The sequence below is a fragment of the Cynara cardunculus genome (genome assembly GCF_001531365.2).
Source record: "Cynara cardunculus var. scolymus isolate 2C chromosome LG 4, CcrdV1, whole genome shotgun sequence".
Taxonomy (NCBI): domain Eukaryota; kingdom Viridiplantae; phylum Streptophyta; class Magnoliopsida; order Asterales; family Asteraceae; genus Cynara; species Cynara cardunculus.
Genome location: NC_037531.1, coordinates 17,554,756 through 17,576,954, shown reverse-complemented (window position 1 = coordinate 17,576,954; position 22,199 = coordinate 17,554,756). Strand labels below are relative to the sequence as shown.

At 32.5% G+C, this 22,199-nt stretch overlaps 2 protein-coding genes across 3 annotated transcripts; both read right to left on the bottom strand.

Moving 5' to 3' along the window:
* LOC112511857 (11-beta-hydroxysteroid dehydrogenase-like 4A) lies at positions 1 to 4,379 on the bottom strand. 2 transcript variants are annotated; one of them, XM_025117679.1, is made up of 6 exons: positions 4,197 to 4,379; positions 3,915 to 4,107; positions 1,991 to 2,076; positions 1,755 to 1,886; positions 1,533 to 1,661; positions 1 to 260 (listed from the first exon to the last, which is right to left on the bottom strand). In XM_025117679.1, the coding sequence occupies exons 1-6, from the start codon at positions 4,377 to 4,379 to the stop codon at positions 6 to 8; spliced, it is 978 nt and encodes a 325-aa protein (XP_024973447.1). In that variant the 3' UTR covers positions 1 to 5. The 2 variants fall into 2 exon arrangements, with proteins under 2 accessions (XP_024973447.1, XP_024973448.1); XM_025117680.1 differs by lacking the exon at positions 1,533 to 1,661 and having other exon boundaries at positions 4,197 to 4,347.
* An 8,721-nt stretch (positions 4,380 to 13,100) lies between these two features.
* On the bottom strand, positions 13,101 to 17,342 carry LOC112511512 (heavy metal-associated isoprenylated plant protein 7-like). The gene is made up of 5 exons (XM_025117156.1): positions 17,106 to 17,342; positions 16,864 to 17,020; positions 16,557 to 16,762; positions 16,367 to 16,460; positions 13,101 to 13,568 (listed from the first exon to the last, which is right to left on the bottom strand). The coding sequence occupies exons 1-5, from the start codon at positions 17,112 to 17,114 to the stop codon at positions 13,159 to 13,161; spliced, it is 876 nt and encodes a 291-aa protein (XP_024972924.1). The 5' UTR covers positions 17,115 to 17,342; the 3' UTR covers positions 13,101 to 13,158.
* Positions 17,343 to 22,199: the final 4,857 nt, after the last annotated feature.

The following is a 22,199-nucleotide window of genomic DNA, read 5'->3' as shown; positions in this document are numbered from 1 at the left end:
TGAATTTAGTCGTGTTTGACTTCGAGAGGTTGAAATGAAGCCGTATTTTGGGACTTCCACTTTTGTAACGAAGTCTTAGGGCTTGTGACCACGATGAAGCGGCGCAACAAGTACATTAGGTCCGGCAACAGGATGGCCCATAAAAAGACCGCGTGCATCCATCCGGGCTCGGTCAAGTATTCATCTCCACGAATGGCGCTATTTACAATCGCTTTGGCACACCCTTCTACCGATTCCTTTGGCAGCCACTTTAAATTTGCCTAACAACATATATTCAACATTTAATAATGGCTCAGTCGAGATTATAATCTGTTTAGATTATGACTGATTCTTAAAATCTAAAACCGAGTTTGCCTTTGGTACACGAGATATGACATGACAGAACAGAATAAGGATTATCATTTCATGTTTGATAAGACTTTTATGTGAAACAGACATGAAGATAGTTGAACAAAGTGAAATAAACGTTTTTCACTCCCCAGTCCCCCCCGCCCCTGGAATAAGGTGAAACAAACTTATATTTCACCAATACAATATCAAAATAGAACTTAATTCTCTTCAAAACCATCAAATACTTCTCTCTCTTTACATTTTATTCCCTCTCTAACTTTTATTTATTATATTTTATATTTTTTAAAATTTTAATTTACTGTCCTCAAAATATTCTTTTTATTCTATATTTTGATTAATTTATATAATTTATTAAATATTAATAATAAATAGACAATATACAAAAAATATCAAATAAAAATTGGAAACTACATAAACTTTTTATTTTAGTGTCATTCTAATTATTTTGATGAAAACTTTCTAATGATATATTTTGTAATAGTTTTCTTATTATAGTATAATCTAACTACAACAAATTAATGAAAATAAATAAAATGTATAAACAACTCGTTTTGGGAAATTAGTCATTTTATCCGTTTTGTCATGTCTAGTTCTGTTTTTTTTACCAAACATTGAACAATTATTCTGTCCTGTCTACTTCTATCTTATCAAACACTAAACAGTTGTTTTGTCGTGTCCTGTCGTGTTTTGTCTTAATGTGTCTGGAGACGAGACGCACCCTAACAGACCGGATCAACAATCAATGTCTGGAACAGATTCAATGCATTCGGTGTGTAACGTTTAATAGCCAAAAGTGATTGGCCCAATAACTTTTTATTCAACTTTAAAACCATGATGGAAAGTTTTATTTGATGTTATAAACGATATTAGAGTCAATCTTTGTACCATCGGGAAGATGGGGCAAAACCTCATCCAGTATGATAAGTCCCCGCTCAGGAGGGGGACGAGGTGTTTTTAACATCTTAGACAAATCTCATATCGACAATACACAAGGAGGATGTTGGGAAGGCCTAATGAGGACGTCATGAATTTAAGTAGGGGAGTTTGTAATAACCAGTCCCACGTAAATATAAAGTTAGATTTGTGAGCTCTTATAAGCTAAAAGTTGTGGGATACCAATAACTTCCGTTATGGATTTAAAGTTGATTTGAAGATTATTGGGCTAACCTACGTTTATTTACCTGAGTTAAGAAGTCATCACTAGCTAATGCGGTATCGACCATCCCAAGAGTGACCATCGTTATCCCGATATCTGAACCAAGCTCGATTCGTAGCGTTTCGAAGAAGCTTTGTTGTGCTACCTTACTTGCCTAGGGAGCCGTTCGTCATTGAGAACATAACAAATAATCAAATATATAACAAAAAATGAACCAAATCTAGAAAACTCGGGTCTTTTTACTTACATTATATACGCTTACTCTTGGCGTAGCGAACCATCCGCCACAAGAACCGATCACGACTATTCTGCCTTTGCTCTTTTTCAGATATGGAAGTGCAAAATGCGTGGCGTTAACCGACCCCCAGAAGTTTATGTCCTGAGAAAGAACAAAACAGGCAAAGTCGAACTTCGGTTTTTATCATTTATCTTTGATCGTATAGGATTGAAATGAAAAAATTGAACGGTGGAGATGATCGATACCATGATCGAAGCATGATCGGTGATGCATATTTGTTCTTCGAAGAGGCCAACTATTCCAGTTCCAGCATTATTTATAAGGCAGTCCACTGTTGAAAATTGAGTTCTTGTAATCTTAACATTTAACATAGAAAATGAGAAAGACGTAACAAAATCGAGTCCAGTAGCAAGTCGTTCTCGCGATCGTATGAATATTTGGGCATTTTTCCATGTGATCAACGATAGAATCAGAGAAATTGTCCAAAAACAGCCAATTTCACCAAAGGGTATTTGTTCTAGCGGTATCGTAGTCATTGTCCTCTTAGGAGGTCAAGGGTTCAAACCTCACCAAAGATGAACAGGGTGTGTGAGTTTATCTGTTACATTTGCCGTATATAAATATTATATATTTAAAAAGAAATAGTCAATTTCACCACATTTCACTTTATAACACCTTTTCGACTTATTGACCGGAATAGCTGAGATTATTATAGATATAATTTACGCAACTTACATAACCCCTTTTTTAAATATAATATTCAGAAAAGGTAGGCATTACACAAGTTGCATGAGGGCTATTTACTTACCAAAGCTTGTTTACGTATACATTACGCGAGGCAATTTGCCAAATGTCTACTTTTTCTGAATATTATATTAAATTTTAAAATATGAGTTACGTAAGTTACGTAAATGTTACTTGAAACCACGACTATTTCTGTCTATAAGTTGAAATGATCGCCATAAAATGAAGAGGGAGGGTCAAATTGGCTATTTAGCACAAAAAAAAAAAAACTAGAATTAGGGGTTATACCATCACAATATCATATAATAATTAATAACCTAAAAGCAAAAGAAATTGAATTTAATCCAAAAAAAAACCTAACGTCACATGTGCCTAAACTGCTAAACATATCGAGTGGTATCCAAAATACATCGAGTAATTGTATTTTGACTTGATCTCCAAAATATTACGTATTAACATAAAAAAAAAAATTTAGATTGTAAACATAGTTAAGAAATAAGAAATTATGAATTACCGATTTAGTTGAATTAATAATAACTAGAAGGGTATTCGCACAATACAACGGGATAGATCTCCATTTTAGTGTTTAGTTTTTATTATTTGTCTCTATCGATATAATACAATTTTGTATGGTCTTGAGAAAACGATAATGTTTTTATTTTTGAATGAATATAGATTTGAAGATGACATAAAAATTTGAAAAAAAAAAAATCGATATTAGTATCAAATTAACCATTTAATAGTTTTTTTTTTTTGTAACTTCTTTAATTAATTTTTCTAATTATAATTTAATTTAAGTCTAATAACAAAGTAATTTATATAAAGATAATAATTAAGTATTTTATTGGAACTCAATGATTATCATAATTATATTTTATATTTTTTATATTTAAAATGAAATGTTTATCCTCTATTTGATTATGTTTATCTACAGTTAGTGACACTAATTCAAACATAAAACTTTAATAATTTGTACCTATGCATAATTTACTTGTAATATTAAATTTTAAGTAATATGTATCAATAAACAGTAATTCATGCATAAAAGATAGTTTTTAAGAGTTTTTGTCAAATGTTTTATAATATAGTATAGATATATATATATATATATATAATATTTATTAATTAATATATATAACAGATACGAGGTGCAACATCCGTCTCCGTCCCGACCCCTGGTTTGAGACAAATGAAGATCCTCGTCCCTGTGTCCGTCCCTGATTTAGCGGAAAATCCCGGTCCCGATCAGAACTGGTAGATCGGTTCCCTGACGAGTGATGGCCCATTCTCATGCCTAATGATTCTTCTAGAAACCCACACTTTTCAAGTAGAAAGTCTTGAATAGGAGATGCTTTAAGGTTCCATAACCACTTTATGCCAACGATGACCACAACAGAAATGTAAAATAGGAAATGCGAAACTCACCTTTACCGAAATGTTTAATCGCTTCATCAACAAATCTCTTGCAATCCAGAAGCTTCGAAACATCCGCCTTAATCACCACGGCGTCCGGCGATCCCAACTCCATCGCTTTCCTTGCAACCGTCGCAAGCAGCTCCTCTCTTCTCGCAATCAACACTAGACTCGCTCCATGTTTCGCGTACTCGTACGCCAAATGCTTCAATAGTACCACGTCAAATTTAACCTATCGTTAAATTCCTACAATCACAAATATAACTATAACGAAGAATTGTAAGTTTACATTACCTCACCGATACCAGAAGAAGCTCCGGTGATAAGCACTACTTTTCCGGCGAGTTTTTCTCGGAAAACAGATCTGACGCAAAACCTCCAGAGGCGGAACAGCAAAAGTATCGGCAACACGAGCATGAATAAGATGATTGATACAATAGAAAACAAAATGTTTAACAATTTGTGAAGCAGATCCATCACTATTCACCTCTACCAGTTAACCGGCGGCAAATCGTAGCTTCTTGGAATTCGACCGAAAAACTGAATATGTGCATCCGATCCTTCGTCTATTATATATGAGATGTGAGAGGATTTTTCAAGCTAGACATGTATTGATTGTGATCGACGAGCAAAATACGTAGCGATCATCGCCCATGCCAGAAATGTGGTATAAAGATGATAGGAGACCATCAATGCTTTGTGCTTGTTTGTTTAAATCCGAATACCACTAAGAGTCGGTACTCAATAATTAAGAGTTGAATCTATATGTGTCTTAATGGTTCTAAAATCTTATAAAGAATTTTGTATCATGCATCCCCTTAACTAGTGAGCACCCTAATTCCATTACCGCACAATTATATGGACTCAACGGCGGAGTTAGCTCTAAAATGTCTATTCACATGTGGTTCTTAGGAGCGGATTCTATATGGACTCATTAAGGGTCTATATGGACTCATTAAGAGGCTCTTTGGTTCATGGAATTGAAAGGAATTGGAATGACCAAATCCTTTGACCAAATTCCAAATACAATTTTTGATTCATGAAATAAATTTGATGTAATCCTTTCAATTCCAATAAATTTCTTCACTCACGTATTTTACATTCCACGGCAATACCTCATATTTCAATTCCTTCCAACAAATTCCTTCCATAATCCAAATTCATTCAATGTTGCGTCTACCATCTCATCTAATTGATCTCTGGTTTGATCTCCATCTGGTACGTGCGCGCTCTCGCTCTCTCTCTCTCTCTCTCTTAATTTCTCCATCTATACGAAATCGATAGACAACATATGTAATCAAGGAATCGATTCAAGATAACTAGCTATGGATATCACTAGTCCAATTCCGTTATTCAAAAATCATAAAAGGTCATTTGTTGATATTTAATTCCGATTCCAAAGTTGAATTTCGTGAACCAAACAAAAAAAATTCCAATCTGTTAAAAATTTCATTCCAATTCCATACAACCAAACGCAATCACAAGGCATGGTCAAATTTCATCAAAGTCAAATTCATTTGATGAATTCTAATTCCATCGAATTCCATTCTACGAACCAAACTCCCCCCAAGGGTTGACGATTATTAAACATTTTGCTAAAATATAATGAATTTATAATTATTTTTTATTGTATATTATATTTAACCAGTTTATCGTATTGATATATCATATTACCCTGTTTTGTTGTAAATAATAAGTGTGACCGGTCCAGGATTTTGGTTTTTTGTCGAGATGGTGTACTATTAAGGTGAATTAAAGGTTCAAAAAGTCACTCGTTTAATTTTTAGCTGAATTCATCGTTTTGATGGATTTTTTAGTTTTTTTTATTGATTTTAAGGTAGTTTTTCGGTTTATTTTGATAGACTTTTTTCAGTTTTTTGATTGAGTTTGAGAGAGTTTTTAGTTTTTTGTTGATGTTCCTTGATTTTTCTAACATTCTGGAGCACAGATCAAAATTTAACAGGTGCACCTTTAAAACCCAAAACTATATGTTTATGAAAATAAGTTGAGCATGTGTACGAAACCCCGCTTGGGGTTTAATACGTTTAGGGGTGCTTATGGGTTGGTTTGATTTGGTTAAAAGCATTTTAACAACTCAGTCAATGTTCATCCTTTGAAAAATCTCAACCCTAACCCAATATTTGCGTTTTGAAAAATCTCAACCCAACCCAACCCAACCTGTACAGGTTGGTCGGGTTAATATTTTAGTACATCAAAATATTTTCAAAACTTTGAATATGTAGTTTTCTCTACTCATAATTCTTTTTTCATCATCAATTATTTGATAATTGATACATCTTATCCATATTTCTTAAATATTAAGTATATCACGTTCAATTACTATTCTTAGTTTGCACACACACACACATATATATATATATATGTATATATGTGTGTGTATATATATATATATATGTGTATATATATATATGTGTGTGTGTGTGTTCACATTTACTAAACATATATAAAAAATAGTTGTATAGAGATGAAAAAGACACTGAAAGTATATGTATATGAATAGGGTACATAATGGTGTAATTGACTAATTGTCTAATATGCATATTAACAAGACTTAAAAATCATATTAAATCAAATAAATAGAACGATATCAGTTTCATTGAGTTGGGTCGCATTCAAATAGCCATAACACAATTCCAACTTATACCTTTTAAATATTTTACAACTCGATTAGAAATCAGATTCCTTCAGGTTAGATTCTTTTTTTATTAACATGGATATCCAACCCGCAATGCAAGCCGACTAATCCCAAAGAGACCACTTGCTTTGTGGATAGTCCGAAGTCACCGCATTTGAACCTCCGTGGTCACAAGAAGATTTTTGTTCCTCCTTAGATTTAAAACTAGGACCTTCAGACACTTTTGACCTCTAGAGCCAAAGCTCAAACCAATCAGATACCACCCTTGTGATTTAATGCTGAATTCTTTTATGCTAGGTTGGACGGGTTAATCGGGTTTATCGTGTTTCTAAGAACCCCTAAAAACGTCTACCCTAGTGTGATGATATATATAATCAACATTATATATTTACTTTAATTTTTTTAAAATAAGTGCAAAATGGTAAAACATAACCAAAATTTTAGAAATTATTGAGTTTGATTAATTATTTTTTTTTAGAAATAAATGGGGTTTGAGATCCCAGGTCAGATCCGTCCAAGATCATGGGATCCTTTTCTATTAGATAGGAAGGGTTGTAGCACAAAATATACTTTTAAGTAATTGCCTGTAGATCCTATATTTATCTGTATGGAAAAGAAATCATGTAACAAAATGGATTATTATTTGTACAATTGGTACTTCGAACTTGGAACTGATACTTCTTATATCAATCTTATCATAATTGATGTCAAAAAATATTTGATGCACAAACCCTAAAATGTATTTTTCACAGTTAAATATATTTTTAAAAAAAATTAATTATCAAAAGGTTTAGGGTTTGGTCCAATCGGAAGGGTGCCTTGCAAAAAACGTCACAGGGAAGGGGGTCGTTGCCAACAACGTCATAGGAAACGGAATGATGCAAGATGGTTGATTGGTGGGGGGGACCGTCGTACGTGGGAAGAGGACGACGTTATAGAGGTGGGGCCAGTTGATTGGTCGGGGAGTACAATGGCGGTAGCCAATATCAATAGCGTCGGTTGTGTTAGTTTATGCTGGATATTAGTCCACACTTGTCCCACATAGGAAAAAGAAGGAAATTTTCATGTGTTTATATGGCCTTACACACTTGAATTAGCAAGTTAGAGAGAGGCCCAAACGAAGGATTGACATTGGGCTTTGGTGTAACATTACCCAATATTAATGGTCAAAAGATGGGCCTTGGGATCTTATGATCCGACTACGGTTTTGCCCGGTCCAAGACCCGTCGGTAACTGCATTTTTGCGGTTCATATATATATATATATATATATATATATATATATATATATTTTTTTTTTTTGGGGCTGTTCGTCTTTCCGGTATACACACAGAACATAACGCTCTCTCAATATTTTTTCTCTCTATATCGTTGCTTCATGGAACGTATTATCGATTCGATGGAATCAGATTGACGTGCATCAATCCGGTTAGATAGTTGTATCCTCAAGACGATGTCCGTTTACCAACGCACGATTGGGGGCGAAATTTCGTCTTAGGACATTGCTGTGGTAGACCTCTATCTCACGATCTTTGCATATAGATATCATCGTAAAGGTTAGATTTTTACTAAATTTCTTGGTTAATTTTTGATTGTTATTGTTTTATTTCTAGTTTGGAAGGGTAATTCTATACTTCGTTGGATTGGTTCTAACAGTTTATATCTAAAGGTCAATTTATGATAGTTTTATGGTTGAATATTAATTAGGTCGTGAAATCAATAAAAAGACATCGTCCAAATTATTGACTTTTATATTGTGTTGCGTGTTTTCATTTAAATATAAAGTACCTCTTGTTGATGTTAATTTAACCCGTCATGTCTATATCGGGCCCTCATCTTGGATCAGCTAAACGAATGATCGTTTTTCATGATTGCACCGAAGACAAGTCACACTCGAGCCTTGTGTGTCTCCAGTATAAATGAGATTAATTCATCTTGTATCGATTCTTAATTAGAATTAAAAGATGTTCAACGGTTGAAGCTAGCGGGACCCTCTTCCTAGGAACCACATGTGATGAAACATCTCAGAGTTGACTCAACGGTTGAGGCTGGCGAAGGTGTTCACACCCGTCTCTTGCAGGATTCGAATTTGAATCTGTTATATATTTGAGTAATTCGCTTCGCTCTTTTGCCATTTGATCTATACAACCGAGGGCATTATTTTCGTCCTTATTCAAAATCATTTCAAAGGGTTCGAAATTTAACATCGTAAAATCTTAACTCCGAAGAAAAGGCTTCATGCCATATTTAGGTCGTTTTAACTAGTGACGATAATATTAATTAGAATCATTAGTTCTAACTTGTCTTATACAAAAGGTCGATATCAATAATGTAAGTAAGATCTTTTTCAGTGATTACTCTGTTTGTCGTGGACGTATTGTATACTTCAGTGATGCACATGGGTTGTTCGACATCGAGAGTCTAATTTTATGAGATCATTTACCAAATTCGACGCTAAGCCTTATAATTGATATTTGGTTATATTTCTATGTAGGGTTGCGATCACGTGAGACCAACTTGTTTTTCGTGAGACCAATTTTTTACACTTGAAACTTCACAACAAAACGCTATGAAAGTAAAGAAAAAACCGAATCTTCACAATAAAAACACTGTGAAGGTTACCTTCACAGCGTTTTGCTGTGAAGTTTCAAGTGTAAAAAAGTAGTATCACGAAAACAGGCTGGTCTCATGTGATCCCAAGTCTCTTATGTATATATGTATTTTACACATATTTTAGCATTTATATACATGTAGGGGCAAATTCGGTAATACCCACATTTCAAGGGGAACCACCATCACATGCCATGTGTCAGGGACATTCATCGTTTATGTTATTCTCAATTATAAATAAATAATTAGTTTGTTACGTTACACATCTAGAACATGTTAGATCTGTTCAAATCATCAAATGTATCCAAATCATGTTATTAAAATACGATTAGTTCATCGTATGTCGATTCTTAATTAGAATCGGAAGGAGCTCAACGATTGAAGTTAGCAGAATCTACCTCCTAGGAACCAATGGGAGAAGACGAGAGTTGATTCAATGGTTGAGGCTAGTGGAGGATTCAAGTCTGTCTACCACAAGATTCGAATTTGAACATGTTGTTTACATTCTACTGCTTCGCCCAGCAGCACGGCGCTTGGAGGGTCCCATTGACGTGCATCCAGTAGGAACTGAACCTACAAATTCACCAATTATGAGTTGGGTGTTTTTGATTAAATTCGTTTCACCCTTTTATCATCTGAAATTAACGCATGAGGGCAATCCTCTTTCGAACATTATTTTAAAGGTTTTGAAATTCAACATCATAAAATCTGACTCCCAAGAAAAGGCTCCATGCCATCAGTGGCGGATCCAGAATTTTTGCTTAGTGGGGGCACCTTTAAGGTAGATTAAAGACCCGCAAAGTTGTCGGTGTTTTCTTAGCCTAGTCTCATTATTTCAAAGGATTTTTAAAAGTTTTTTGGTTGACTTCGAAATATTTTTAAGTTTTTTTGTCGATTTCAAATGACTTTTTCTGTTGTTTTTTTTTGTTGATTTTTAGATACTTTTTGGTTGATTTCAATGTATTTTTTTGGTTGGTGGGGGCACAGGCCGAAAATTACTGGGGGCGGTAGAAAGTTAAAGAAAAATTTGTTTCTAACCTAAGTAATTAAGAATTATTTTTTTAATGGCGGCCCATCCCCCCACCATTTCTATGCTATATCCGCCCCTGCATGCCATATTTCTCCCTTTTTTAATTAGTTAACCGTAAAATCATATAGTCAATTTCAGGTCAATTTAGAATCATTAGCTCTAACTTGTCTTATACGAAATATCGACATCAATGATATAAGTAAGATCTTTTTCTAATAACTGCGAGCTACTTTTCGTGTACGAATTGGATTTTGACTCTTTAGTGATATACATAAGACATGTACCACATTTTATTGCAAATTGGGGAACCACCGATAGCGTGCCATATGTCAGAGACATTTATCATGACCGTTGTAAAAAATTCACACTCATTATTCATGATGAATATGGACACGTGCACTGGCGGATCCAGTGCATGGTGGTAGAGGTCTTAGACCCCCAACAAACCCACCATTTTTATATATATAAAAAAGGCTATAAAAAATTTTGTTTAGCAAAATTTTCTTTTGGGCGCCCAACAAAAACAAGGTAAGGGCCCCCACTTGATATCCTGATTGTTAATTGGTCCATTTGTAACACACATTGATATTTTCCTTCGAAATATATAAAATATAAAATTTATACATCTCGATGAATTGGTAAAAAAATCAACTTAAAAGCGACCTGCATAAGTTATCTTTATTCGGTTAACTGAACCATTTAAGCTGAAAAGGAAAACCCAAAACCGTTTTTATCCAGATGAATTATTTGGTTTTGAATTTTTTTTTCTACACTCCTAAATATGCCCCTAACTATAAAAGTTTCTGAATCCGCCACTGAACACGTGATATGCTCACAGTGATTTACCAGTTCACAATGGAAATGTGGTTTTCAACTAAACTTTCTCATCTCTCTCTATAAGATTTTAATATAAATTTGAGAAAATGTAAAATAAAACTCTATTTTTATAAATTAAAATGTATCCAATTTTTGTGTTGTTCTTGCATTAAATTATAAAAACTAAATTGATATGTAAACATTGTTTCTTGTTTTATTTAAGGGACAATATATGAAATAGTAACCTACTTTTACAAATATATATATATATATATATATATATATATTATAGTATTGTATTTTCAGTTTTTCTTATTACAAAAATATACTTTTAAAATATTTTTTATTAAGGCATCGTACTTTTAAAAATTTACTCGTTATAGCAGTGGGTAACCTTTTAAATTAAATTTACCAATTATATCAGGTTTCTTTGTCACCTCATCGTCCATATGGGCTGTCCATATGTACAATAGTGTTGACATGTCATTTCTTATCATAACATTGTACTTTCAAAATTATTGTATTATTACATCACTAATTTCAATTATGGAATTGTACTTTTAATTTTAATATTTTTATCATTTAAACATTGTAAATAAAGAAAAAAAAATACAAAAATTGGTAAATTAAAATAAATGTTTAATTAAATTTATTTTTATTTTTATTGATAATATATATGCATTAAGAACTATTTGACAGTTGATGAATGGTTTAATGTAGAATGATTAAGTGGTCAGAATGATTAAGAGACTCTTATGATATAATACGAAATGAAATATAGTTGTTTGGTAATTGTTCAGAATGTAATTAGGACGCTGAATAGTTAAGGGAGGTCCAAGATACAAAATCATTCAAAGGGTTTTAGAACCATTAAAAAACAAGACTTTTTTTACCAAACAAGATCCACCTCTTAATAAAACTATTAAAAAATAAATAAACAATCCCTTAATGTATTCAAATAGATCAAAATAAATGCCTATTATAAAATAAATTTATGACTAAAGTAATAATATTTTTGTCAACATAAATAAATGTATGGTTAAATAATTCTAGTATATTACTTTTTATAAATAATAATATAAATGAAATAAATTAAACAGGATGAGACTTAAAAAAGTTCTAAAAAGCTATGAATTTTTTTCATTAACCTAGATATCCAATATGCTATACGAACCAATTATCTATTTTGTAGGTAGTCTAAAGTCATCGCATTTGAACCTTCATCATGTGACCTTTGACACTTAACTCAAACCAATCAGACAGAGACAACACACAACTGTGGTTAAAGCTATATTATTTTGGGAACGATTTTTGTTAAAAGAGGTTCAGTTACAGTTTTTGGGTCAGTAAATTGGCTCTAAAGTGACACGAAAAAAACTGTATGAAAAAGTTTTCCTGTTATGGATTTCTAATCATTGTAGGTTGAATTTGTTATCATCAGTCGATTTCATTAGCCCGGTTTATTTTATTTAAAGTTGACAGTTATGATTCATTTAAAGTTAGTCGATTTGGGTTATTGTGTACCCTTAATAGATCAAATGTGTAAACTGAAGAAAATTATATAAAAAGAAAACGAGTTAAAACTTGTTCAGATTTTATTTAAATGTTCACAAGTCACGATATTATACTTGTTTTGGTACATTCTAATCGGTTTATCATGAAAGCGAACAAGCAACCTTTCTTTAGGGGATCGGTTATGGGCCGATCTATCAGAACGAGTTATACAGTTTTCTAGATTGAGTGGTAAATTAAAAGAGTCAACAAAAATTTACGTTTTTTTAACATGCAATTTCATGTATTTGATAAGCTAAACGATTTTTTTTTTAAACAATTCATTCGTGTTTAAAAATTATAGGACCAAAGGTCGGGATACCCCGTCACTACCCGCAAGTTAAGTTTTAATTATTCCTAGCAAATTAGGATTACGGAAAATCAGTACTGATAAAGCATTGATAAATTTAATGATCACAATTGTTATATACAGTTATAATCAAACAATGAACAGATAAAATATTTCATCATATCCCCTGGATCTCAATCACTATGCGACAACTGGTTAAATAATTAATTATATTATTAGAGTGTTTGTAGCAACAAAAATAGGATATTGTAGCATCAAATTAAATTAAACCATAAATTCCAAATTCACATAACAAAACAGGCATTGGGATTCTCATCGCTGAATATTTGTGGAGCCGCCGGATAACCATAAGCCGACTCCACGGCGTATCTCGGAAGGTTACTTTGGTAAAAATTGAATTCATTCTTCCTCAGCTCCACCACTTTCTTGTCATCTGCGCCACCGGCCGCCTCCGCCGGTTTGGCCGCTCCTTCACCTGTTGCTTTTTTCTCATCGGCACCACCTTCGTTTTTTTCGACTTTTCCATCTTTACCCTTGTTGTTGGCTTCTGGTTTCTTAGGCTCTGGCTCTTGCTTCACAATCATTGCTTGTTTGCCCATTTTCTTGTTGACGTACTCCGCCAGCTGCGGTGGCTCAAATGTGCCTTTCACCGTCACTTCTGACTGCTTCAGATCTGCTTCTGCACTTTCCACACCTGTCATATTGTTTATTCATTTATAAGATGGCAAAAAAGAAAAAACAGAAAACGTTTGGTTCGTAGAATGGAATTAGATGGAACTGGAACCCATAATCTCTCAACAGAATTTGAATCTTCAATCTTTGTTTGAGAGGAGGGTGGGATGGTAGCCGTGACGTCGACAATAGTGACACGATAATTGAAATGGCTGGGTGGTGGAGGGTTGCAGTTGTAAGATTGTAATATATTAAAATGGTAGCGTATGCAACAATTTATATGGTAAGCACTTACCCGTGTAAGAGTTGATACCCTCACTTACCGAGTAAGATTCTCCATCTTTATCATTGCTCTTACCGGGTAATTTTTTTTACGCTTGCCATGTTTATCAGATAAAGAAAATTACTCGGTAAGCACTTACCAGGTAAGCGTTAGTAAACGGCCCCTAAGTCCAGTTAGGCTGCCATTAAGCACTTACGAGGTAAGCGTTAGTATACGCTTTGATATACTAAAACCTTACTCATCAAAATAAATTATAATGTTAACTCTTATAAGTAAGCACTTATCAGGTGAGCATTTAGATAAACAGCAACTTAAACAATAGCAGCAGTGTAAAGAACCCATGTTCCATTTACGATGAAAGCAGTTATTTTGTGGAAGGATGATGCCCCATTCTCCAAAAGGGAAAACATTTTGTCCAGATGTTTAATAAAGATGGCAATCATACATGACACTTTTTTCTTTTTTGCTTTTCTTTTCAATAATGATGGTTGTTCTTTAACCCAAATCAAATCCAATGATTTGAAATCTGATTAATCCAAACTATAAATGTAAAGATTTGCATCATATGTCAAACAGGGGCAGAATCAACAACTTTGAATATGTTAGTAACCCATAAAACATCTTTTTCAAAGTATTATAACATCTCCAATAAAGGATGCGAAGTAAGAACCAATTTTTTATATTTATTATTGTGATATTATTTCAATTTATCAAATTAAGAACATATATAAAACTCGATAATAGTAGCTTATAAGAATCTATTTTGTGCGTATAATATAAGTTATATATATATATATATATATATATATATACCTATTAATAAGAGTAATTATGGATTTAGTTCCTGTGGTTTGGTGGTTTTTACGAAAATGGTCAATGAACTTTATTTATTACAGATTAGAACTCGTCGTATGTGGTTTTGTAACAATTGGTCCCTCCCTCTAACAACCATCCAGTTCCTCCGTTAACTTTGAGGACATTTTCATCCTTTTTTTTGTCTTTACTAGAGGGAATAATTTCGTAAAGTCCACACAAACTACAGGGACCAAATCTGTAATTAAGTCTAAAAAAATAAAAATATTAATTTTTATTCTTTGAGTTTATTGAATTAATTAATTATTATATTTTAATATATATTAATTATTATACTTTTAGTTTATTTTAATATATAATATATTTTTTCAAAATAATATGCATCACGTTTACACACACATATATAGTAACCATTCTCATCGATCATTAGATAATTTGATTCAACGGGTGTAATTAAGTAAACATTTATAACAATATTTTTTTAAATTAAAAAAAATCTCATAACCCTTTTTTTTTATTTAAAAAAACGAAATATAAACAAAAATCAAGCGAAATAAATTACTACTAATTTACTTTTTCATCCGGCTTTTATTTTATCATTTTCCGGTTTTCATTTATTTAGCAATTTCCTCTAAACTCAACTCTCTCTCTCCCTCTCTCTCACACAACACATAATACACAAAAAATCATAAAACCACGAAAAAAAGCAAATGAAAAAAATATATCAATATGGTTGTCAAATTAGTGAGAAATATGATTGTGTTTTTTATGTAATTTTTTCGCTCGATTTTTGTTTATATTTTGTCTTTTTTTCGAATACAAAATGGGTGGGACAGATGTTTTTTAATTTAAAAAATATTATTGTAAAAGTTCATTTAATCATATATGTTGAATCAATTAATCTAATGATTGACAGATATCACTTTTTTTTGAACCTCACTATATATGTGTGTGCGTGTGTGTGTGTGTGCGCGCGCGCATGCACACATAGATGTACATAATATATATTATTTGGAAATAAAATATATTAAACTTAAAATATAATAACTAATATATATTAAAATTTTATAATTAATTAATTTAATAAATTCAAAATATAAAAAATATTTTTAAAATTTTAGACTTAATTATGGATTTGGTCGCCCTATTTTATGTGAGTTTTATGAAATTGGTCCCTTGAGTAAAGACAGAAAAATGGAAAAGGACGAAAGTGCGCTCAAAGTTAATGGAGGAACTGGATGGCCGTTAGAAAGAAGGACCAATTCATTACAAAACAATATACGACGAGTTCTAATCTGTAATAAATGAAGTTCAGAGACCTTTCAGTAAAAACCGCAAAACCACATAAACCAAATCCATAATTTACTCTATTAATGATTATATAGGATATAAAACTAACAAATGTCTCCGGCGAATTCGAGGTAAGAACCAGGTTTTCTTTTAAAAAAACCCAAATGGTGTGAGATTCTTTTAAAAACTCTTTCTAATAGTAATTCTTATAAGATGCTACACTTTTTGCTTAAGTACCTTCCATCAAAAATGCACTTATTCATAATGAATATTTGTCACAAATTTATTTGAAATATTTTACCATATTATTCATCATAAATAATCATAAAAATAATATATTCAGGCATTCCTAAAATATTTAAAGTTCCTAGAGTAAGTCATCAATTTCGTTATTATTAATTCTTAATTTCTTGAAAATTTGGAGAAGAAATTACCATTCATCTTCAGAATGCGTTTTCTGATTCCTTGAGCACAAGCTTCACAATGCATATGGACCTTCAAAACCACTGTAATCACCTGTGGAGGAGCCTGTAATTTCAACATCATAAACCCTAATTAGATGAACTGGATTTGATCCACATTGAGATTTTCAGCACAAATTCTAGTAGGAATTAATTAATCAACCTCCTCTTTCTTCTCTTCAGGCTTGGAAGCCTCTTTCTCTTCCTTTTTTTCCGACTGCTCCGCCGGTGATTTTGGTACCGGAGAGAGAAGCTCGACCTGGCGATGGCTCTTCTTCTGGATCCTTTCTAGAACCTTCAACGGATCTGCTTTCTCTCCCTTCACTACAACCGTATGCGTCTTGCAATCCGTCTTAACATCATCAACTCCTAATCGAATCACACATTATTTTCCAAAAAAAAAAACATTAATCCAATCCTTCAATTGAAACAACAAACAGATAAATCAAAATGAAACACAAATCACAAACCATCAAATCCTTTGAGACATCGCCGGAGTTTGCTAGCACAGCCTTCACAATGCATGAACACTCTCAAAACAATCGGAGGAGGTAGAGACGACTCCTCTGATTCCTGCTTCTTATCATCGGCAGCCGATTTTGGCACTTCCGCTGCTTTCTGTACTTCCTGAATCAAATCAACCACAATCAAATCGAGAACAGAACATTGTAATGAAATGAAAGCTTGAAATCAAATGGATTGATGAGCATACCTCCACCATTAGCTCCGATTTTGAGATCAAATGGATTGAAGATTTAGGTTTAAACTTTTCAATCTCGAATACTTGCGGATAGAGTTAGAGACTAGAGAGTGAGTTGTGTTGTTTGATTACCGTTAGATCTAGTAGAGAGGGTCAGGGAAGCCATGTGCGTCATCGGAAACTGAGGTGGAATGGGGGTCGTTTCAACTTTCAAGTAGGGGTGGTGGACGGTACGGTCCAAACCGAAGTGGTTTATTTGGCTTAGACATTTGAAACTTATTTAAGTCCCGTCAATTGGTTTCAAAATTTTGAACGGACCAAATAAACCACTCCAATTGGTTTCAAATTTTCAATAGAATGTTTAAAATTGAGGTATTGTTTGACGATTGTTGAATGGTTTGATACAAAATAATTATGAGGTTGTCATGATATAGTGTAAAATGATTAAGAGACTCTTATTATATAGCAAAATAAAATATAATTATTTATAATAAAATTAGGGCACTAAATGGTTAGGGAAGCTCACGATACAAAATTATTCAGAGGATTTTAAAACTATTAAGAGACAGATTTTTTTTTGCTAAACAAAATTCACCTCTTAATGATTCAGAATCTACTCCTTAATGAAACTATTAAGAGGTAAACAAACAATCCCTCAGGATATTTAAAGATTTTTTTCAGTAGAATCAGCATCTTCAAGAGATCTTTCTATAATTTATTTAAATGAACAATGATTTTTGTTCCAATGGTTTGAGAATTTTTGTCTTTGTGGTTTTGAAATTACGATTTCGTCCCTATGGTTTGTAATTTATTATTGTTTTTGTCTCTACGACTAAATATGGTAAAATTTCTTCATTGACTTAGGGGTATTTTAGTCTTTTTAATTTATTTTTCATTAAAGATCAAGGGATTATATTTTTTATTGTACCAAACCATTAACTGTTTTTAGACTATTCTCAACAAAAAGATGTATGCAATTTTATTAATATGAATAAGTTACCAAACAAGCGTATGTAAAACCAAAAAAAAAAATCAAAAAGACTAAATTACCCTTAAATTAAATGAAGAATTTTAATAGATTTAGGTGTCGTTTACCCGGGTAAGCGCTTACCAAGTCACATTACTTAACTGGATGAATATGGCAAGGACTAAGAATCTTACCCGGTAAGAACGAAGGCAAGAATCGAGAGTCTTACCCGGTAAGTGAGGGCGATGACTCTTATCATGGTTAGCGCTTACCGGGATAAATTGTTGCATACGATGTGTTTTTCGTGAATAAAATCTTACTCGGTAAGTAAATGATAATGTTGAATTTTACCGATAAACGCTTACCGGTAAGTTTTTTGGTAAACGGCCTCTTAGTCGTGGGGACGAATACTACAATAAATTAAAAACCACGGGGACAAAGACAACAGTAAATTACAAACCACAAGAACGAAAACTAAATTTCAAAAGCGACGAAAATCACAATCTTTCACAAAGCACAAGAACGAAAAATGTAGTTCACTTTTTCTTTAAATCAGAGAACTGAAACTTAAAATGTCTAAACAGATTTATATTTAACCCAAACAGATTTTCTATTTTAAATATTTTAAAATAATTACATTATTAAAATACTCTATAAATTTATCATCTCAATATATTTTTTTTTTTAAATTATATAAAATAAATAATAATTCAACCTCATTAATGAGAATGAATAAAAAAATATTATAACCACAAGGGTGGTACCTGATTGGTTTGAGCTTGGCTCTAAAGTCAAAACTACCTGGAGGTCTCAGGTTCAAATCCAAGGAGGAATAAAAACCCCCTTGTGGCCACGGAGGTTCAAATGCAGTGACTCCGAGCTATCTGCAAAGCAGGTAGTCGCCCTAAGATTAGTCGGCTCGCATAGCGGGTTGAATATTCAGGTTAATAAAAAAAAAAAAAATAATTTCTTGTTCTATTTATCAAGTTGAAAAGAACTCTGTAAACTTCAAAATTTTCTATTTTAGAGAAATATAGAGAAATTGTTAGAGCAAAATAGAGAATAAAAACTTGGTTTTCTCTATTTTAAAGAATATATTGAAGATGCTCTTAAAACCATCTCCAAAATGGAGAAAGTGTGAGAGAAGGAATGAAATTCTCCAAATTTGGAAAAATCTCAAAAAATGATTACTTATGAAAGAGAAATTGTTTTTTTTTTTCTTCAACCAATGAAAATCGTTGAAATTAAACGTATAGGAGATATAGATAATATTATATGAAATATAATAAATATTTTAATATTATGATTCATATCGTAATCTCCAAAATGCATAAACTTTTGATTTTACAATTTGGAGAATATGTTGGAGATGCTCTGATTTATCCATGTAATTTGATTTTGGTTTTTTACAAGTCAATATTATTGTGGAATGTTGTTATAAATCAGATATATTTTTAAGTTTTTATACAGAAAATTTGGTTTTTTTGTCTTTAATTTTTCGTGAGAAATGTTATTTTATTATTATTTTTCAATTGATTTAATAAGATATGATAAAAATGAATGGTGAAAAAGTACATGAGATCCGTAAAAATAAGGTTACTGTAAGTCACTTCATTCTAGAGTTCTATAAAGTTCTTAACTTAGTGAAGTTAATGATGCGGAAAAAAAAAAAGACATGCTTTCCTTGTTTAACAATGGTGTTCGATCGACTTACGCACATCTAGGTGTGTGTATCGGGCGGGGCGACGGGTTCGGGTGGGAAAATCAAAAACCCGATCAGATTTCAGATCTGGAAATCAATCCCCAATTTTTAGATTTTGGATTTCGGATTGCTTCGGGTTTTGGATTGGTCGGGTTTTGGGTTGATGTCGCTTGGGTTCGGGTTTATCTATAATGCAAAATATGTATGTATCAATAGATTTAGAGGATTCATAAATCGATAGCATGCTTGAAAATTAGGGGAAAAAAAAGACCGACTAAATTTTTTAGAATTTTCAAAAGATAATTAGATAAATAAGTATATTTATATATAGTATTTAAAATATATATATGTATATATATTTTGGTTTTCGGACGGATCAGGTGGCCAAAAATCAAACCCAACCCGAACCCAAAGTTTCCCCAAAAGCTGTTTTCGGATATTCAGATTTCGGGGCATTCGAATTTTACATAAATATCTTATTTCGGTTCGGGTTTAGATTCGAATTTCAGATAATTCAAATTTTACACACCCCACATACATCTCAATTAATTCCAAAAGTCTTTATTATTTTATTTCAATAAATCTTTAACATATTTTTATAGAATATATAAACTAAGGGTCTGTTTGGTAGTTATTGAATGTTTTGGTGCAAAATGATTAAGTGGTCAGAATGATTAAGAGACTCTCATTATATAGTGCAAAATAAAATATAATTGTTTTGTAATTGTTTACAATGAAGTTAGGGCGCTGAATTGTTAAAGAAAATACATGATGCAAAATCATTCATATGATTTTAGATTAAGAGACAAATTTTTTTTTTGTCAAACAAAATTCACCTCTTAATAATTCTGAGGTTGTCTCTAATTGAAACTATTAACGAGGGAACAAACAACCCTTAAACTATTAATTAATAATTATAAAATTATTATATTTTGTTTTTAATAATTTTTATACAAGTTATTTATTTTGTTTTAGTAAGTTCAATTTTTTTAAATAAATAATTAAATAATGTTAATTGTTCAAAAATAAATAAACTATATAATTATCTCTTACCTTGAGATTAATTTTTTTTTAAATAAATTTAAAATATATAAATTATAAAATATCTTGTCTATTTAAGAAAATGTTATTTGGAGAACTTTATTGCGATAATTAAATGACCATTATGATTGTGGTATAACAAATAGTCAATGGATATCACGCGTACATGCATAATATAATTGTTAAATATGCTCATTTAAGATGTTCGTTCAACCTATAGTCTATTTTCAGTATTTGATATGTTACCCAATTTCATATTTATTTTCTTAACTGTTTACAGAATTTATACGTGAGTTACTTGTCTGTATGTCACCTACTTTGTGTTTTTAGCTTGCACAAAGAGAGTTAACATCCGTGCAGGCCCGTCTCTTGGCATGTTAAACGTGATCTTTTGAAATTTCGAGGCCAAGATTTACCTGTGCTTAGGGTGTAAACTATAGTCGAAATTGTTTTGGTTCAAATTATTAGCTGTTTGGTTTTAGGTTCAGATTTAGGTTTAGTTTCAAATTGTTGGTCGTTTAGGTTTAGCCTGTAACATCTCATGCCAACCGTACTAGATATTATCCTCTTTGTTCACACATCTAGACTCTCGATTTTAAAACGCGTCTGGTAGAAGTGGTATCAAGTCCCTTATAGGACAACTTTTTTCCCCTCCGCAACCAATGTGGGATCTTACAATCCACCCCCTTGGGAGCCCAGCGTCCTAGCTGGAACACCAGTCTGGCTCTAATACTATCTGTAACATCTCAGATCAACCGTATCATATGTTGTCCGCTTTGTCCCACACCTAAACTTACGGTTTTAAAACGCACCTAATAGATGAGGTATCAAGTCTTTTATAAGACAACATTTGTTTTCTTCTCTAACCAATATGGGATCTTACATAGCCCATTTTTTTCTTTAACATATATTCTCTGTTATCTGAATTATGCAAGGTAATATAAAAAAATTGGAACGTCTCTGCGTCCATGTATCAAACGATGAAGCTGCATAGTTTAGTGTCTTTATCAAACGTTATTTTTTATACTTATTAAAAAAATATCATTTGAATGATGATATTGTAACTCTGAGGGGCTGTTTGTTTGGCTCTTAATGGTGACATTAAGAGCCAACCTCTTAATCGGTAAGAGGTAAGGAGTGTTTGGCAAAAAAATAAGCCTCTTAATGGTTACATAACCCTCCTAACCATTTTGCATCCAATGGTTCACTCAACCATTCAGACTTCTATTTTTCCAAGATTATCCTTCCCACCCCTTCTTCCCAACCCTCTCTTCACGCACGTCGCTCCGTCTCYGGTAGCCGGTAGCCTCCACCATCTCCGTCCCCGTCTCCGGCAGCCTCCACCATCTCCGTCCCCGTCTCCGGCAGCCTCCACCATCTCCGTCCCCGTCTCCGG